General features: G+C 27.3%; 6 protein-coding genes across 6 annotated transcripts; 3 read left to right on the top strand and 3 right to left on the bottom strand.

Moving 5' to 3' along the window:
* Positions 1–279: 279 nt before the first annotated feature.
* On the bottom strand, positions 280–907 carry VNE69_08124 (mechanosensitive Ion Channel (MscS2); the record flags this gene model as incomplete). The annotated part of the gene is made up of 2 exons (XM_065474442.1): positions 280–615; positions 767–907. The coding sequence occupies 2 exons, from the start codon at positions 905–907 to the stop codon at positions 280–282; spliced, it is 477 nt and encodes a 158-aa protein (XP_065330514.1).
* Positions 908–1,257: 350 nt separating this feature from the next.
* VNE69_08123 (endonuclease III) lies at positions 1,258–2,079 on the top strand (the record flags this gene model as incomplete). The annotated part of the gene is made up of 1 exon (XM_065474441.1): positions 1,258–2,079. The coding sequence occupies one exon, from the start codon at positions 1,258–1,260 to the stop codon at positions 2,077–2,079; it is 822 nt and encodes a 273-aa protein (XP_065330513.1).
* Positions 2,080–2,270: 191 nt separating this feature from the next.
* Positions 2,271–2,885, bottom strand: VNE69_08122 (small glutamine-rich tetratricopeptide repeat-containing protein; the record flags this gene model as incomplete). The annotated part of the gene is made up of 1 exon (XM_065474440.1): positions 2,271–2,885. One exon carries the CDS (start codon positions 2,883–2,885, stop codon positions 2,271–2,273), a length of 615 nt encoding a protein of 204 aa, XP_065330512.1.
* A 235-nt stretch (positions 2,886–3,120) lies between these two features.
* Positions 3,121–4,101, top strand: VNE69_08121 (uncharacterized protein; the record flags this gene model as incomplete). Its single annotated transcript, XM_065474439.1, has 1 exon — positions 3,121–4,101. The coding sequence occupies one exon, from the start codon at positions 3,121–3,123 to the stop codon at positions 4,099–4,101; it is 981 nt and encodes a 326-aa protein (XP_065330511.1).
* A 3,156-nt stretch (positions 4,102–7,257) lies between these two features.
* Positions 7,258–8,223, top strand: VNE69_08120 (uncharacterized protein; the record flags this gene model as incomplete). Its single annotated transcript, XM_065474438.1, has 2 exons — positions 7,258–7,267; positions 7,340–8,223. The coding sequence occupies 2 exons, from the start codon at positions 7,258–7,260 to the stop codon at positions 8,221–8,223; spliced, it is 894 nt and encodes a 297-aa protein (XP_065330510.1).
* A 679-nt stretch (positions 8,224–8,902) lies between these two features.
* VNE69_08119 (putative SP-containing protein) lies at positions 8,903–9,838 on the bottom strand (the record flags this gene model as incomplete). Its single annotated transcript, XM_065474437.1, has 1 exon — positions 8,903–9,838. The coding sequence occupies one exon, from the start codon at positions 9,836–9,838 to the stop codon at positions 8,903–8,905; it is 936 nt and encodes a 311-aa protein (XP_065330509.1).
* Positions 9,839–14,377: the final 4,539 nt, after the last annotated feature.

Raw genomic sequence — 14,377 nt, 5'->3', positions numbered from 1 at the left:
ATCAATGTCCTATGTAATAAATTGTATTCTATTATAAGATGATATTATATATGTAAAATTGTATCATAAGTTTGTATATATGTAATATTGTACTATAAGATTCTATTATAATTGTACTATAAGATTGTAATATAAAATTGTATTCTATTATAATTGTATTATAAGATTGTATTCTATTATAATTGTACTATAAGATTGTAATTTATTTTATAAATCTAAATTATAAATATATATTATTTTTTTTTATATTAGAAATAAGGTCAATCTTATTTTTTTTTATTAATTAAATATTTCTATACTCATTTCATACACTTTATAAGTCGGTATATAAATCACAGAGTTTTTCTTTACAAGTGTCAGATACCAGAAATTATAGTCTCTCAATATTCCTTCATATTTGTCTAGACACATTTTTTTATTTTTTTCTAAAGGAGACGTAGACAGGACGATGGCACTTTTGCAGATATTTTCTAAGAGACTTTTGTTCAGTACTGAGTTTTTATAGAGCGTAGTGAGTAGCAGGGCATTGGGGATGAGTTTCTTTAGAGAGAAAGACTGTTTTATTGGTAGACCAAAAAGGGATTCACCAAAAAGAGATAGAGATTCAGTAAACATCTTAAGAAATTAGGGCTTAAAATATATAAAGAATAATAAGCTTACAGAATAATAAGATTTACAGAATAATAAGATTTACAGAATATTACTGACTATTTATTACACTACTTTTTATTTTCGTTTATATTTTTTGCTTCCATATTTTGTACACATTTGTCATTCTTATAAATTCTTTATTAAATTTCACTGTCTCTTCTATTTTCTCATTTATATTCTCCAATATATTCACAGTATTCTTCAGTGTCTTGTTTAGCCTTGTCAAGATCTTCTTTTTTCTTTCTTCTAAGATCATTTTGATGGTATAAAAAAAAATAAAAATTTTTACCCCATTTTGTATTGTCAAGAATCTTTTTTATAAAAGTAGTTCTGTTACATACAAAAGACAAGTAAAATAGTTTAAAGAGAAAAGTGGTACAGTTTTGGACTACTTTTAGTTATTAAACTGACATTTTCAAGTAATCTTTTATAAACATCATATTAATACTATAATAAATATTGTTTATATATTATTATTATTATTATAATATTAGTATTATTATACATTATTAATATGTATTATTATACATTATTAATACGTACTATTGCACAATATTAGTATAATTATAGTATACAATATTAATATGATCATGTTTTTTTTCCCATATGGAAATATACCACATTATAAAAAGAATAAGACAAGATCTCATTGCGCCAGTAGACGTCATTGGATGCTACAGTGTCCCGAAACAAGTAGAAGATAAAAAGCTCTACACACTGATTTCTCTGATAATCTCAGCGCAGACTAAAGATGAAATAAATTATCAAACAATGATAAACATTTGTACCAAACTTGAGAGTGAAGACACAGTAAATAATAAATATAAAATAGATAATAATAAATATAATAAAAAAGATCATACTAAATATAAAATAAATATAATAGATAATGTTTTATTTCTAAAAATAAATGAGGAATCTTACAAATACACTAAAAGAAATGGTCAAATATTCGGCCCAGACATAAATTTGACCACAAACAGACTCACCTTAAGAAATCTCCAGACAGAGACAAACTTGAAATCTTTATTAATCCCAGTAGGCTTCTATAATAAGAAATATGACACTATAAAGAACTTAGTAAACCACATCTCCCTTAAAGGATTCCCTTCTTCCCTGGCCGAGTGTCTGGGAATAAAAGGCTTAGGCAGGAAAATGAGCATTTTATATTTAAATAAATATTATAAAATAGTAGGAATAAGTGTAGACACACATGTACACAGACTGAGTAATCTGTACAAGATAGTCGAGACAAGAACCCCAGAAGAGACGAGGAAGAAATTAGAAGAGATTGTAGATAAAAAAGAGTGGGAGATGTTTAATAATGTACTAGTGGGGTATGGACAAGTAATGTGTAAGAAAAGGAAGCCGAGATGTGAAGAATGTGAAATTTATAAGAAGAACTCAATGGATTGTTTTAAATTTTGAAAATATTTAGTGTGGTCTAATTCATTATATAAAAGTTAAATAAAGAGGAAGTCCTTAGGATTAACTAATTGGATGAACTAATTTCATATTGGATGAACTAATACGGCCACATTATTTTAGAACATAAAAAACACAGTAGAATAAAATATCAATACAATAGTAAAAAGAAAAAATTATAAAATAGAATAATTTTATTTAGATTGTATTTGTTGTTGAATTTGTCTCAATATTTTATTGTCTGGTTCTAAATCCAGTCCTTTTTTAATCCACTCTTCTCCTTCTGCCGTGCACAAGGCAAGGCGCCCATAAAACTTAACAAAAAATTCATCAAAAACAAGGCCCTTTTTACAATCTTCTTCACATTCCTTAAACATATTCAATTTAAAATAACAGGCTGATCTATTATTATAAATCACTGTATTGGGATTCCCTTGTATATATTTAGTGTATAAAACTAGGGCTTTATTGTAATTTCCCTTTCTGTATTCTAAATCTCCTTCTTCTTTGAGCTTCTTGTATTCACATTCTTCAGTGTACTTGATCTTAGTAAGGATATTTAGAAGAGTATTGTATTCTGAGTCGGAGATGTATTTGGACTTGGAGTGGAAATATTTAATAATGTCATTAGTAGATATAATGTCTTTAGTAGAATTTATATCTTTAGTAGAATTTATATCTTTAGTAGAATTTATATCTTTAGTATTTTGATTAAGTGAGTTTGTTTGTTTAATTTCTGAGTTTGTTTGTTTAATTTCTGAGTTTGTTTGTTCTTGTGTATTTATTTCTGACAAATTTAAATTTTGCATGAACAAGTAAGGGTGACAAAAAAAAACAAAAAAAAAAATGCGAGATAGACACAAGAAGGTAATGCCTTACATATACTAAATATATATTAGTATTAATTATATTACAATAATTAATTAAATATGTACAAATGTTTTATATGTAATATTAGTGCTTAACATAATTGGGGTTTAATATTATTACTGAATATAACATATAATATTAAATTTATGTTTTTTTTTATACCCTAAATAACCAATGAATAAATTGACAGAAATATTGGAAAAATGTAGAGATAAAAATTATTTAAATCAGAATAAGACATTTATTAGAGAATATCTAAAACAAAGAAAAAGTTTAGAAAATTTAAAATATGAATTAAATGGTAAAAAGAATTATTTAGTTCTAAATATTTTAGAGAAAATTGATTTTGATTTTCATCTTGTTATTCCTTCATTTGAAAAAAAATACATTACTCAATACATGTATTCTTCAATATTCTGGATGTATAAAAAAGCTTACATAGATAAAAAACAATTAGAAAAAATTCAAGAAAATTTTAAAATAATGAAAAATTATACTAAAATGTTCGAAGATACAGAAAATCATTTTCTATTATTTAGAATAGAAAATGATAGAAAATTACAAAAAATTATAAAAGAAGATTATAATATTAAAAATATAACAAATATAAAAATAAATCCTAATTTTACAGGAGATTATCTTTTTATATTAAATGTTGACTCATTATTTGATTTGAGTAAATATAATGATTATGAAATAGAAGATTCTAAAGAATTAATTAGTAGAATAAAACATGAATTTAATAAATTCTCATTACAAGAAGAAGGAGAATTATATAATTTAAATAGAATTAAAGGGAAATTTCATTATTCTACTTTATTATTTAATAAAGTAGATAGATTATTAAATAATAAGTTTAGTAAAGTGTATAGTAATATTTTACAAGTAAAAAGAAAAGGAATAGAAGTTAAATTGGCTAGTGAATGTAGTCTGAGTCAAATGTTAGCAGAAATAACATTTTTTAAATATGAGAATATATTAAATGAAGATTTAATAACAATAAAAGATAAGACAGAAGCTTATAGAAGAATATTTAAGGAGAATGAAGGGAAGAGGATAGTGGTATTTGGGGAGAATGAGGAGATTGAGTATGAGAAGAAAGTGTGGTACATAGATATGAAATATTTAAATATTTTTAATAAACAAACACTATAAAATATAATATAGATCTAAAATATAATATAGAGTAAATATATATTAGATCTAAAATATAATATAAATTAATATAGATCTAAAATATAATATAAATTAATATAGATTTAAATATAATATAAATTAATATAGATCTAAAATATAATATAAATATAGAGTAAATAATATATTAGAGTAAATAATAATATATTAGAGTAAATAATAATATATTAGAGTAAATATATATATTAGAAATAAAACATATTAAATTTATTTAAATTTGGAAATGTGACCTATTTCTTAGATGTATAAGATATATCGCGAAGTTTAACATATTTGTACCTCTGGTAAAATGATAAACTTCGGAGAGTCAGATGGACATTAGAAAAAATGCAAGTATGCTCATATAAGAACATAGAGAAATCTTGATTCTGACATGATATGGTAAATGAGAAAAATATTACAAATCTAAGTAGACTTTTTATTTGCTGCATGGCGATTTATTGGGCATACTTATTTGGTAAAAGACAGATAATATCTCATACATGGTGAAATATGTAAAAAACTCCTATAAATACTAAAGAACTGAGATTAATACTAGGCAAATTTCATCTTTATAAGTAAGATATAGACGCACATTATATGGGCCAATATAAATGAATTAACAAGGGCCTAAAGTGAAACTTACAAATCTAGTAAAAAAAATAAATTTATTTTTTTTTTTAATTTAAATAATTAAGCTTCTACGAATTGTTCTTTTAGATATTAAATTTTTGTCATAAATTATTTAGTAAAAAAATTTTAAAAACTAATATTTTTTACAATATTTCATGATGAAATGTTTTTAGACGATCTTTGCCTGTAAATTGTATGCTGATACTACAAATTGTTTTTTAGTCTCAGAAAAAATTTACATACTTTATTAAGTCATTTTAATAAAATGAGATAAAATTTTCTAAAAAAAAAAAACATGAATTAATTATAAAAATTTTCTAACTAGAAATTCAGAGTTTTTAAAAAACAATTAATTAACATCTTGTAATATAATAAGGAGCCCTTAGCCTAGTGAAAAGGCAATGCTTCCATTAAGCAATGGCTGGGTTCGATTCCCAAGGCTCCCTAATTGTTTCTACTTTCTATGATGCAGTTGGAACACCTCAGATGATGAAAATGTCCACGATAATTATTAAGTTGAATCAATAAAACTTGTGTGAGTCCAGCCACGAGGGGATTAGCATCTAGTGTAGAAACGCACCTCAAAGCCAAAAAAAAATAGTATCGCCCTTTGGTGGCTTAATGATACATAAAAGTATCTAATGGGTACGGCCTAGTTGGAGCCCATGGCTGATGCACTCTAGAGTGGGGTCCTAGAGCCAACTTAGAGACTAGAAGAAGTAGGACAATAGAAGGTCTCGTTGAACCTATTCTACAAAATTCTGTAACACGGTGGTCAAAACTAATGGAAAACTGGTGGTCAACGCAGTCCAATGAAAATGGAGTGCTGGTGATGTGGTCGTGTAAAGAGCCGTGTGTGCAATACGGGTGATTGTAGGGACCATTAAATTAGTACGAATTGTCTCTCACATGGAGAGATATCTATGCCTGATATGTGTATTTGCTGAGAGATTATCATACGCAAATTATGTTATAAATGAAAATTATTCTTTGGACTGTTGTCCAAAGGATACGGCGGAGTTTGCTGCACCGGCAAGTTGTATGGAGGTAGTTTTAGTGAGTAAGAATCTCACAGTACCAGTTGGATGAGGATCACACCCAAATCCCCTTGGTCCTATGTAAGGTTTCTCCCTACCTCTTACTTGCAAGAAAAAAAAACTTGTAATATAGTAAGGCACAATAACGAGTCATCTAAAAAATATATGACACAAATTGAAAAAAATATCAAGTGTAAGTTAAATCGGAAGATAAATATTTACAAGTATTTATATAGACTCAAGAAATACACCAAACCAGAATAAAAAACGCGAGTTTTTTTATCTGCATGAGATGAAATAAAAATAAAATGAAAAGAACACAGAAGAAAGTTCTTATTGATTAGTCTAATATTATATCGAATAGACTTATGAAAATTTATAAATATCAAATTGTGTTACTGTCAAAAAAATAATGAAAGAAAACTGCGAAGAAATAATGAATTTAAGAGATGCGATACTAATTAAATAAACTGAACAAAATTACTTATTTAATACATAAGACACAATAAAGCTGCTATAACTCCATTCGTTTAACATTAAATTCCTAAGTTATCTTTTTGATGCCATTTAATTTATATTTTTATATTTTTTAATTGATATCTATTATTGTAATATAATTAAAGTTATTTAAATGAAAAAAACTAATATATTAAAGAAAATAATACTGTATTATTATAAGGGAAAATAAAAAAGCATTTTGTGTATATCAAGTATCTTAATACTATAGTAAAAAATATAAAAAATCAAAATACTGGACTTTAGAACTTTTTTGTTGATCAAATGCGATATAATATTATCAATTGACAAAAACACAAAAATAATAGCACAATGAAGCAGATTTGTGATATTAAAAGATTAACAGCAATGCTTTTTAAGTTTAATTTATAAAATTCAGGTACAATTAATTATTGATTTTTGATTCATTTTTTTCTTAATTAAAATTTACATTAATTTGAATCATGACATTATCAGGAAGATAAACCTGAAAGTTGTATTTTATAAACAACTTAGAAGTTAAATTTTTCTAAGCGGTATGAAAAAAAATGTAAGATTTTCATACAAGCAGTTAATATTGTCTCACGCCTACAAAACATTGTATTTGGATTATAAATAGGCTGTAAGAATTCTTTTTGACCATCTATAAAATTATACTACTTTTTTTTAATAACGAAAAAAGACTTTTAGAAAATCAAAAATCAATAAAAAAATGATATATTACAAGATCGAATTTTAGGTAAATTACAATATTATCATAACTAGATGGTTAATGTCGTATATACTATAAAAAACTAAGTACTAAAATAAAATTATAAAAATTCTTTCAGTCCAAAATAGTTGTAAAAATCTTTCTAGTGCATTTTAAAGTTCAAAATAGTAATTTATCTTTTTTAATTTTACTTCTAAAGATCCCGCCTTTTATTTCATAAATTAATTAATTTCTATAAAAATAAAATTATTAAGTACCCCCATGGTATTATGTGCATTGAATTTTCTATTAATAGTTTGTTCAGATACCATATTCATTGAATCGAGAGATGATATCAATGTAGATATCTACATAGGTTTAGCAGAAGCGCAACCGATTTCAAGTTACATAATAACAGAATTGGTTAAGAAAGATTTAATTAATGGTGTAATAAACACTTACAATAAAAGAAGTAATTCAGGGAAAGAATGTAAGCCATACTATTTCCAACCAGTGACATCAGCATCAAACCCGAATTTAATGAATCTGATAAGGTCTTATGATACTAATTCCAATGAAGAAAAAAAACTTATGGATTGTTTTTCGAAAAGTGTAATCGTATTAATGGCGACTTTGCCACTAAATAAAGATAAAACTTATTACATTGATGTAATGAAAACTTATGATGGATTAGTTGTAGACACATATTCTACAAGTGAGAAATTAATGTTTGATGTGTCTACTAAATTTTATAACTTAAGATGGTTAAATGTATATAATCCCAGTACAATCCATGGACCTGAAACAATACAAAAATTTTATGGGGTTGATTTGTCAAAGCCCGAAAAATTTAATGTAGAAAACGAAGATCATGATTTAGAAGTGAAAACTATTAGACGTGGTTTACAGGGCATGTGCAAAAAAGCTGTTTGTAAAGTATTAAAACAGGTGGGAGGTATATCGCTTACAAGAAAAATTTTAAACAATACTGAAATTTCTGTTAATTTTGATTTTAATCCAAAAGATGATAAAAAGATAAATCATTCGTTTTCTTTAGATAAAAATAAAACGACTGAGTCAACAACTAAAGTCCCGGAATCTTCTTGTACTTCTAAAGATATTGGGTGGAATAAAAAATTGATGAAGAGTGTATTGGGTAATGGAGAATATCAGAATTTTGACGAAGGATATAACCCAGATATGTATCCGCAACCTAAAAATTCTACAAACAATCAAGTTAGGAAGTAAGAGTGGAATTTTTAAAAAATAAAATTATTAGTTCGATATTGAAAATTTACAATTTATGTAACTATAAATATTTTATGTTTATAACTATTAATATAAATATTATTCATTATAGATTTAAACTTCTTGGTACAACATCACTGATGTAATAATTAGACATTATTAATATTTTTAGGTTTTTTTTCGGTTTTTGTTAATTAGTTTATGAAGCTATTTTAATTTATTTCATTTATGTCTTTTTTTATATTTTATACAAAGCATATTTGACATTGTCATTTTCTTAAAAATTGGTACTATGTTTTAATATTAAAACTTGATACTGAGTATTTTAAGCTTGATTTTATGCATTGTTTTTTAACATACTTTGTTATAACTAAGTAATCAATGACTTTAGAATGCTTGATCTATCGTAGTTTGTAGATTTTCATATATATATGTGGAAATTAAATTGCAAATTTTCAAGAAAAAAAAAAACAAATTAAATTAGCTATTATTTATTAAATCTTTTTCATTATAAGAACGATAATTGGTGGAGCATTCTAAAATCATAATTGATGAATTTCCTTTTTATGTTATTTAAATTGGAAAAATAAAGTATTTAGTAATTATGATTTTTTGTTCTATTAACATTTACTTCGTTTTATAATGTTTAAATAGTAAATAAAAGCTCTTTCGGTCGTTATCAATCAAAAAGATTACCAAAATTATAGACTGAAATATAGGATCTATTCTTTTCGAAAACTTTGCAATCAAGATAAATATCATTTTTTTCTTTTTCTTGCGTTAACAAATAGATTTTTTTCGAACTTTCCTGTGTATTTAGATCTTCAAAAATTTCTTCGTTAGTTTCCTGTATAGTATTTTCATCAGATTTTTCATTTTCTAAATTATTTAGAACTGGTTTACCTGTAAAATCATTCCTAATCTCTAGTACTTCTCGCTTATTAATTATTTTATCTTCTGATTCATCATTTGCCTGTTTATTAAAAACTTCATTTTCGCTTTCAAATTTTTCATTTATTTCCAAATTATTTTGATTTATGTTTATAGTCCGTTGATTTAATGAAAAAAGCAAGGCGTTTTGGTACAACGAGGGAATTAATTGTAATGGTCGATACTTGCTGCAATTATATGGTCTGCAAAATTCTAGTAGATAGAAATTTGGAAATTCATTGAAGAAAAGTTTTTTACTTGTCGAATAAGTGTCAGCAAGACAAAAATCTTTTGGTTTCATCAAATCTATTATATATTTTTTATTTTTATAGTTTGGAATTTTCGCAACTGCCACTAAATAACTGTTTAAAAAGGATTCAGTCTTTTTTTTATTTTTCGAGATACCGTATTTGAAGCTATTAAAAATACTTTTCAAGCCTATTCTGTCTTTTACTGTAATTTTTTCGAAAGGATATTGCCCAATACTTTCTAGTTTTGATCTCTGTTTATAAGTTTTTATAGATTCTTTGATAAAATTTTCATTAACCAATTCAGTGATTATATAACTTGCAGGCAAATCTTCTTCATTTAAAGCTATGTAAACACTTGCATTTTCACCATCTGGAATTACAAATACGCTGTCAGTACAACTTATTGCAATAATTTGGAAAATTAAATGTATCATGGGGCTATTAAATTTTTTTATATATATACAAAAATGAAATTTTTTTTTTGCATATATATCTTTATATTTCATTTTTGATGTTTAATTTTAACCAATGTAATATTTATAATTATTACAAAACAATATAAGTGATTTATTTGTAATCATGATTATATGTAATATTGCACTTAACATTGAGTAAATTAATGTGTGCAAATGTAAAATGTATTCAAAATTACAAAATACAAAGTTAAATGATCATAATTACATTGTAAAAAAAAACATACAAGAAAATATGCTTATAATAAATATTATGTAAAAAGTTTACTTAAATAATTTTTATATCTTGATGACTAAGTTCTTGCTTTGAGATTTTTTACATGAGCAAACAAATTAAAATATTTGACAGGTTTATTTTTAAATTCAAAAAAAAACTTCCATATAAAATAATTTTTTAAATATCTTATTAATATAAATTGTGCTAATACCATATGATATAAAGATTATAACCACAACATATATCGAATTTTTATGAAGATTTATATTTTTGAGATTATATATCCATGTAATTACAAAATTTTTCGATCTACGAGTAAAAAACATATAAAATAATCGCAGAACTGAATTCGAACAATTTAGAGAATTCATGTCGGCAATGAGGGTATTTGCTATGAAAAGTAGAAGCAATATTTCCATAGCATTGATTGGCAAGACTAATATTAACAAAACAACCGAGAAGCTTTTGCATTCATAACCAAGTATAAAAAGCCATAAGATATCATACCTTAATATAATTGTTATTTATTTGAAAAACTCATCAATTTGTATATTACAAAGAGATATAATAAAATTTTGGTCAAATCCTTCAAGTTATTATAACAAACCAAAGTTTTAGTGATTTCTTATGTAAAAATATGTTATCATACTGCTATTTATGAAATGCATTATCAAATAAAAATATAATCTTCGTCTTGGCTATAACACATTCATTTTTTTAGTCTATTAAGTTAATATTACTAGAAAAATCATGAGAAATAGTACAACTATTTTTTTCTCTTCGACCAATACAACTTAGTAGTACTTCGTATAAATAATGAGATAGATGCAAATATTCCCTTCAAAAAATTCAAGATTTATCGTTATATTCTATAAAATAATGATATATTGAAAAAAAAATTCAGTAGTTAAACATATCACAAAAATTTAAGACCACGACCAAGACTTTAGTGTATAAACAACAAACAGATTTTACTTTTATTAATTAATATAATTTATTTGGGTATAATATTCGGCTTATTAATTACTTTTCACAAGATACGCTTACAGTCTCATCTGGCAGTTCCAGGACTTCCTTCTGAGATTCACTTATTGGGCTCTCGAAGACCCCTTCCTGATCTGTATCAAGCCCATGTCTGGCTGACATAGTTATTACTTATATTAACATACTCTGTGGACTGATGGTTTCCCATCAGTCCGAGAAGAATGTTTTAGACTAATATTTTTATTATTCTTCATACCCTTCTGGGCATGATTTTCTTTTATAATTTTAGGCGGGAAAATATCACCAATTTCCCTCCAAAAATTATACATGTAAAGAGGGAGAATACTTACAGCATGGTATTCTCAGATCTCCAGGGTAATCTTAGTATCACCGGAGATCTGTCCCCTGACACTCCCCCTTTCTTTATCGGCTCCCAGGTTTCTAGTTCAAAGTCCATCTTCTTTAGGTCTTTCCAATTCACCGAGAACACTTCATTATTAGGGCTTATTATTTCATATGCCCCTTTCTTACCCACCTTAGTTATCGTGTATGGGCCCTCGAACTTACTATCCAATTTATTTTTAATCTTGATGAGTGGTTTTCTTCTTAGCACCACGTCTCCTATCTGAAGTGTCTGTTCTTTAACATCCTTTATTTCACCTTCTCTGGCCTCTCTCTCGGCTTGTAACATAATATCCCGAGTATGCTTTAATCTTTCAAATATTAAAAAATTATCTTCCAAATCTAAGGTTTCTTCTTCGGGATGTTCCCATGTCATAGGTTTTCGTCCATATAATAGCTCAAAGGGAGAGAGTCCTGTTATTTTTCTGGGAGAAATTCTGTACGCGTATAGAGCCAGTTCGACGTATTCGTCCCAGTCTTTCCACCTTCCATTTATGATCTTTGCCAATTTGGCCACTAGTGATTGATTGGTTCTTTCTACCGTGCCATTACATTGTGGGTGGTAGGCTGATGTAAAAGATTTTCTTATTTTAAATATTCTACATAGTTCTTTGACCGTACTGTTTAAAAATTCAAGTCCCCTATCTGAAAGAATTTCATTGGGTGGGCCATGTCTACATATAATCTCCTCGAATATAAATTTAGCCACTGTTTTAGAAGTCTTATTTCTTACGGCTTTCGCTTCGCACCATCTTGTCAAGTAATCTGTGGCGACTATTAGATATATTTTACCATTCTCGGACTTAGGTAGAGGTCCTACCATATCAATTCCTACCAGTGAGAATGGATCTTTTAGGCGAATCCTGTGGTGTTCTCTTGTTATTCTTTTTGAATTGAATTTTAAACATACCTGACACTTTCCAATCACTTGTTTTATTTCCTCATACATGCCTTTCCATTTGGCTTGGTCAAGAGTTAGAGTGTATGTTGGGAGAGTGCTTCCATGTCCACATTCTTCGTGGCATTTCAGTATAAGTTCTTTACGACTCTCGGGCGATAGTTCTCGTTCATTTTTATATTTTACTGTGTGAACAAATCTTGTCAATCCGTCAGCTACAACGTTATCTTTTCCTTTTATGTATTCGATGTCATAGGAGTAATTTTCCAATGTGAGAATCCATCTCATTAGTCTTCCTGTACTTTCTTTATAACTTAGCAGCCATTTGAGTGCTTGATGATCAGTTTTAATGGTAAAAGTATTTGTAAGATAAATACGGAATTGAGATATGCTCCATATTATCGCCAGGCATTCTTTTTCGGTTACTGTGTAATTGATTTCAGCTGGATTTAGTTTTCTTGAAATGAAATATACAGGCATTTCTGTCTCATCGTATACTTGCATTAGCGTTGCTCCTATATAAAGGTTTGATGCATCAGTGTACAAGATAAATTTCTTAGTGAAGTCTGGAAGCTTTAAGACGGGAGAACTCGTAATAATCTCTTTTATTTTCTTAACACTTTGTATGGCTTCTTCCGAGAATTCAAATTTTCCTTTCTTAAGGCAATCGTAAATAGGAGCCATTATATCTGTGTAGCTCCTTATAAATTTTCTAAAGTAATTTATAAATCCAATAAAGGCTCTGGTTTCTTTAAGTGTTGTGGGAATTCTCAAATTTAGACATTTAGTCTGTTGTTCTAACGGTATACTAATACCAGTTTTATTTATCGTGTATCCCAAGAACTTCACTGTATTCTTTCCGATCTTACATTTTCCGCAGTTGACCCTCAGTTTCAGTTTGTTTAGTATTTTAAAAACCGCTTCTACGTGTATTAGGTGCTCTTCAATTGACTTCGAATATATCATTATATCGTCCAGGTAAACTTGTACAAATCTATGTAAGTAAGGAGACAATATCGAGTTCATTATTTTCTGGAATGTAAAAGGTGCATTTACCAGCCCAAATGGCATTCTAACCCATTGGAAAGTTCCTGATCTACTTCTGAAAGCTGTTAGATGCCTATCTTTTTTTCGAATTCGTATTTGATGGTATCCTGATTCCAAGTCCAAAACTGTAAATATGGACGCTCCTTGAAGTTCTTCTATGGTTTCTTCTACGAGTGGAATTGGGTAAATCATCTTCTTTGTAATTTTATTGAGTCTCCTATAGTCTATACAAAATCGTGTATCTCCATTCGGTTTTTTTACAAGCACTACCGGAGAAGTATAGTCTGACTCACTACCCTCAATGAATCCTTTACTTAGGAATTCTTTTACTTTATTTTCGATTATTTCATTTTGTTCCGGCGATCTTCTAAATTGAATATTCTTTACCTCTGAAAAGTCATTAGTTATTTCAATCGCATGCTCAATGTCTAAGCACGATTGTTGATTATTATCAGAAAATACATCGGGATATTTTGAAATAACTTTAATGAATTTTCCCTTTTCATTCTCTGTCATATCTTCTTCTCCAACATCTGCTATTTGAATTTCGGATGCTTTCGCCGTTGTAGTGCAGATAGACTTAGTTATTTGGGTACTCTTAATTTTATCCAGTATTTTATGTAAGTTTAAGTTCAAGATATCTACTAGGCCAATTATTAGGTCTTCTGGTAGATTATTGACTACGTGTGCCTTCAAGACTTTTGTTTTTTTGGTCTTAGGATTTTTTACTAGAAATTCTACTATCCCTTCTGACTTCACTTTACCTCCTATTCCTGCTATGGTCATCGCCTCTTTTTTTGGTTTTAACCCTAATGCTTGGGCTTTATTCCTATTTATGCAGTTAATCTCGGCTCCGGTGTCAATTAGCGCAGCAATTTTTTCTTTATCTGAAAAAAGATTTATCCTGGCTCGGATATCTGTTGAATTTTTTTTTGTTTCCACTTTACCTATT

This window comes from Vairimorpha necatrix, chromosome 8 (assembly GCF_036630325.1).
Source record: "Vairimorpha necatrix chromosome 8, complete sequence".
NCBI lineage: Eukaryota > Fungi > Microsporidia > Nosematidae > Vairimorpha > Vairimorpha necatrix.
Note: the sequence above shows the minus strand (reverse complement) of the source record. Positions and strands in the feature narration are given on the sequence as shown.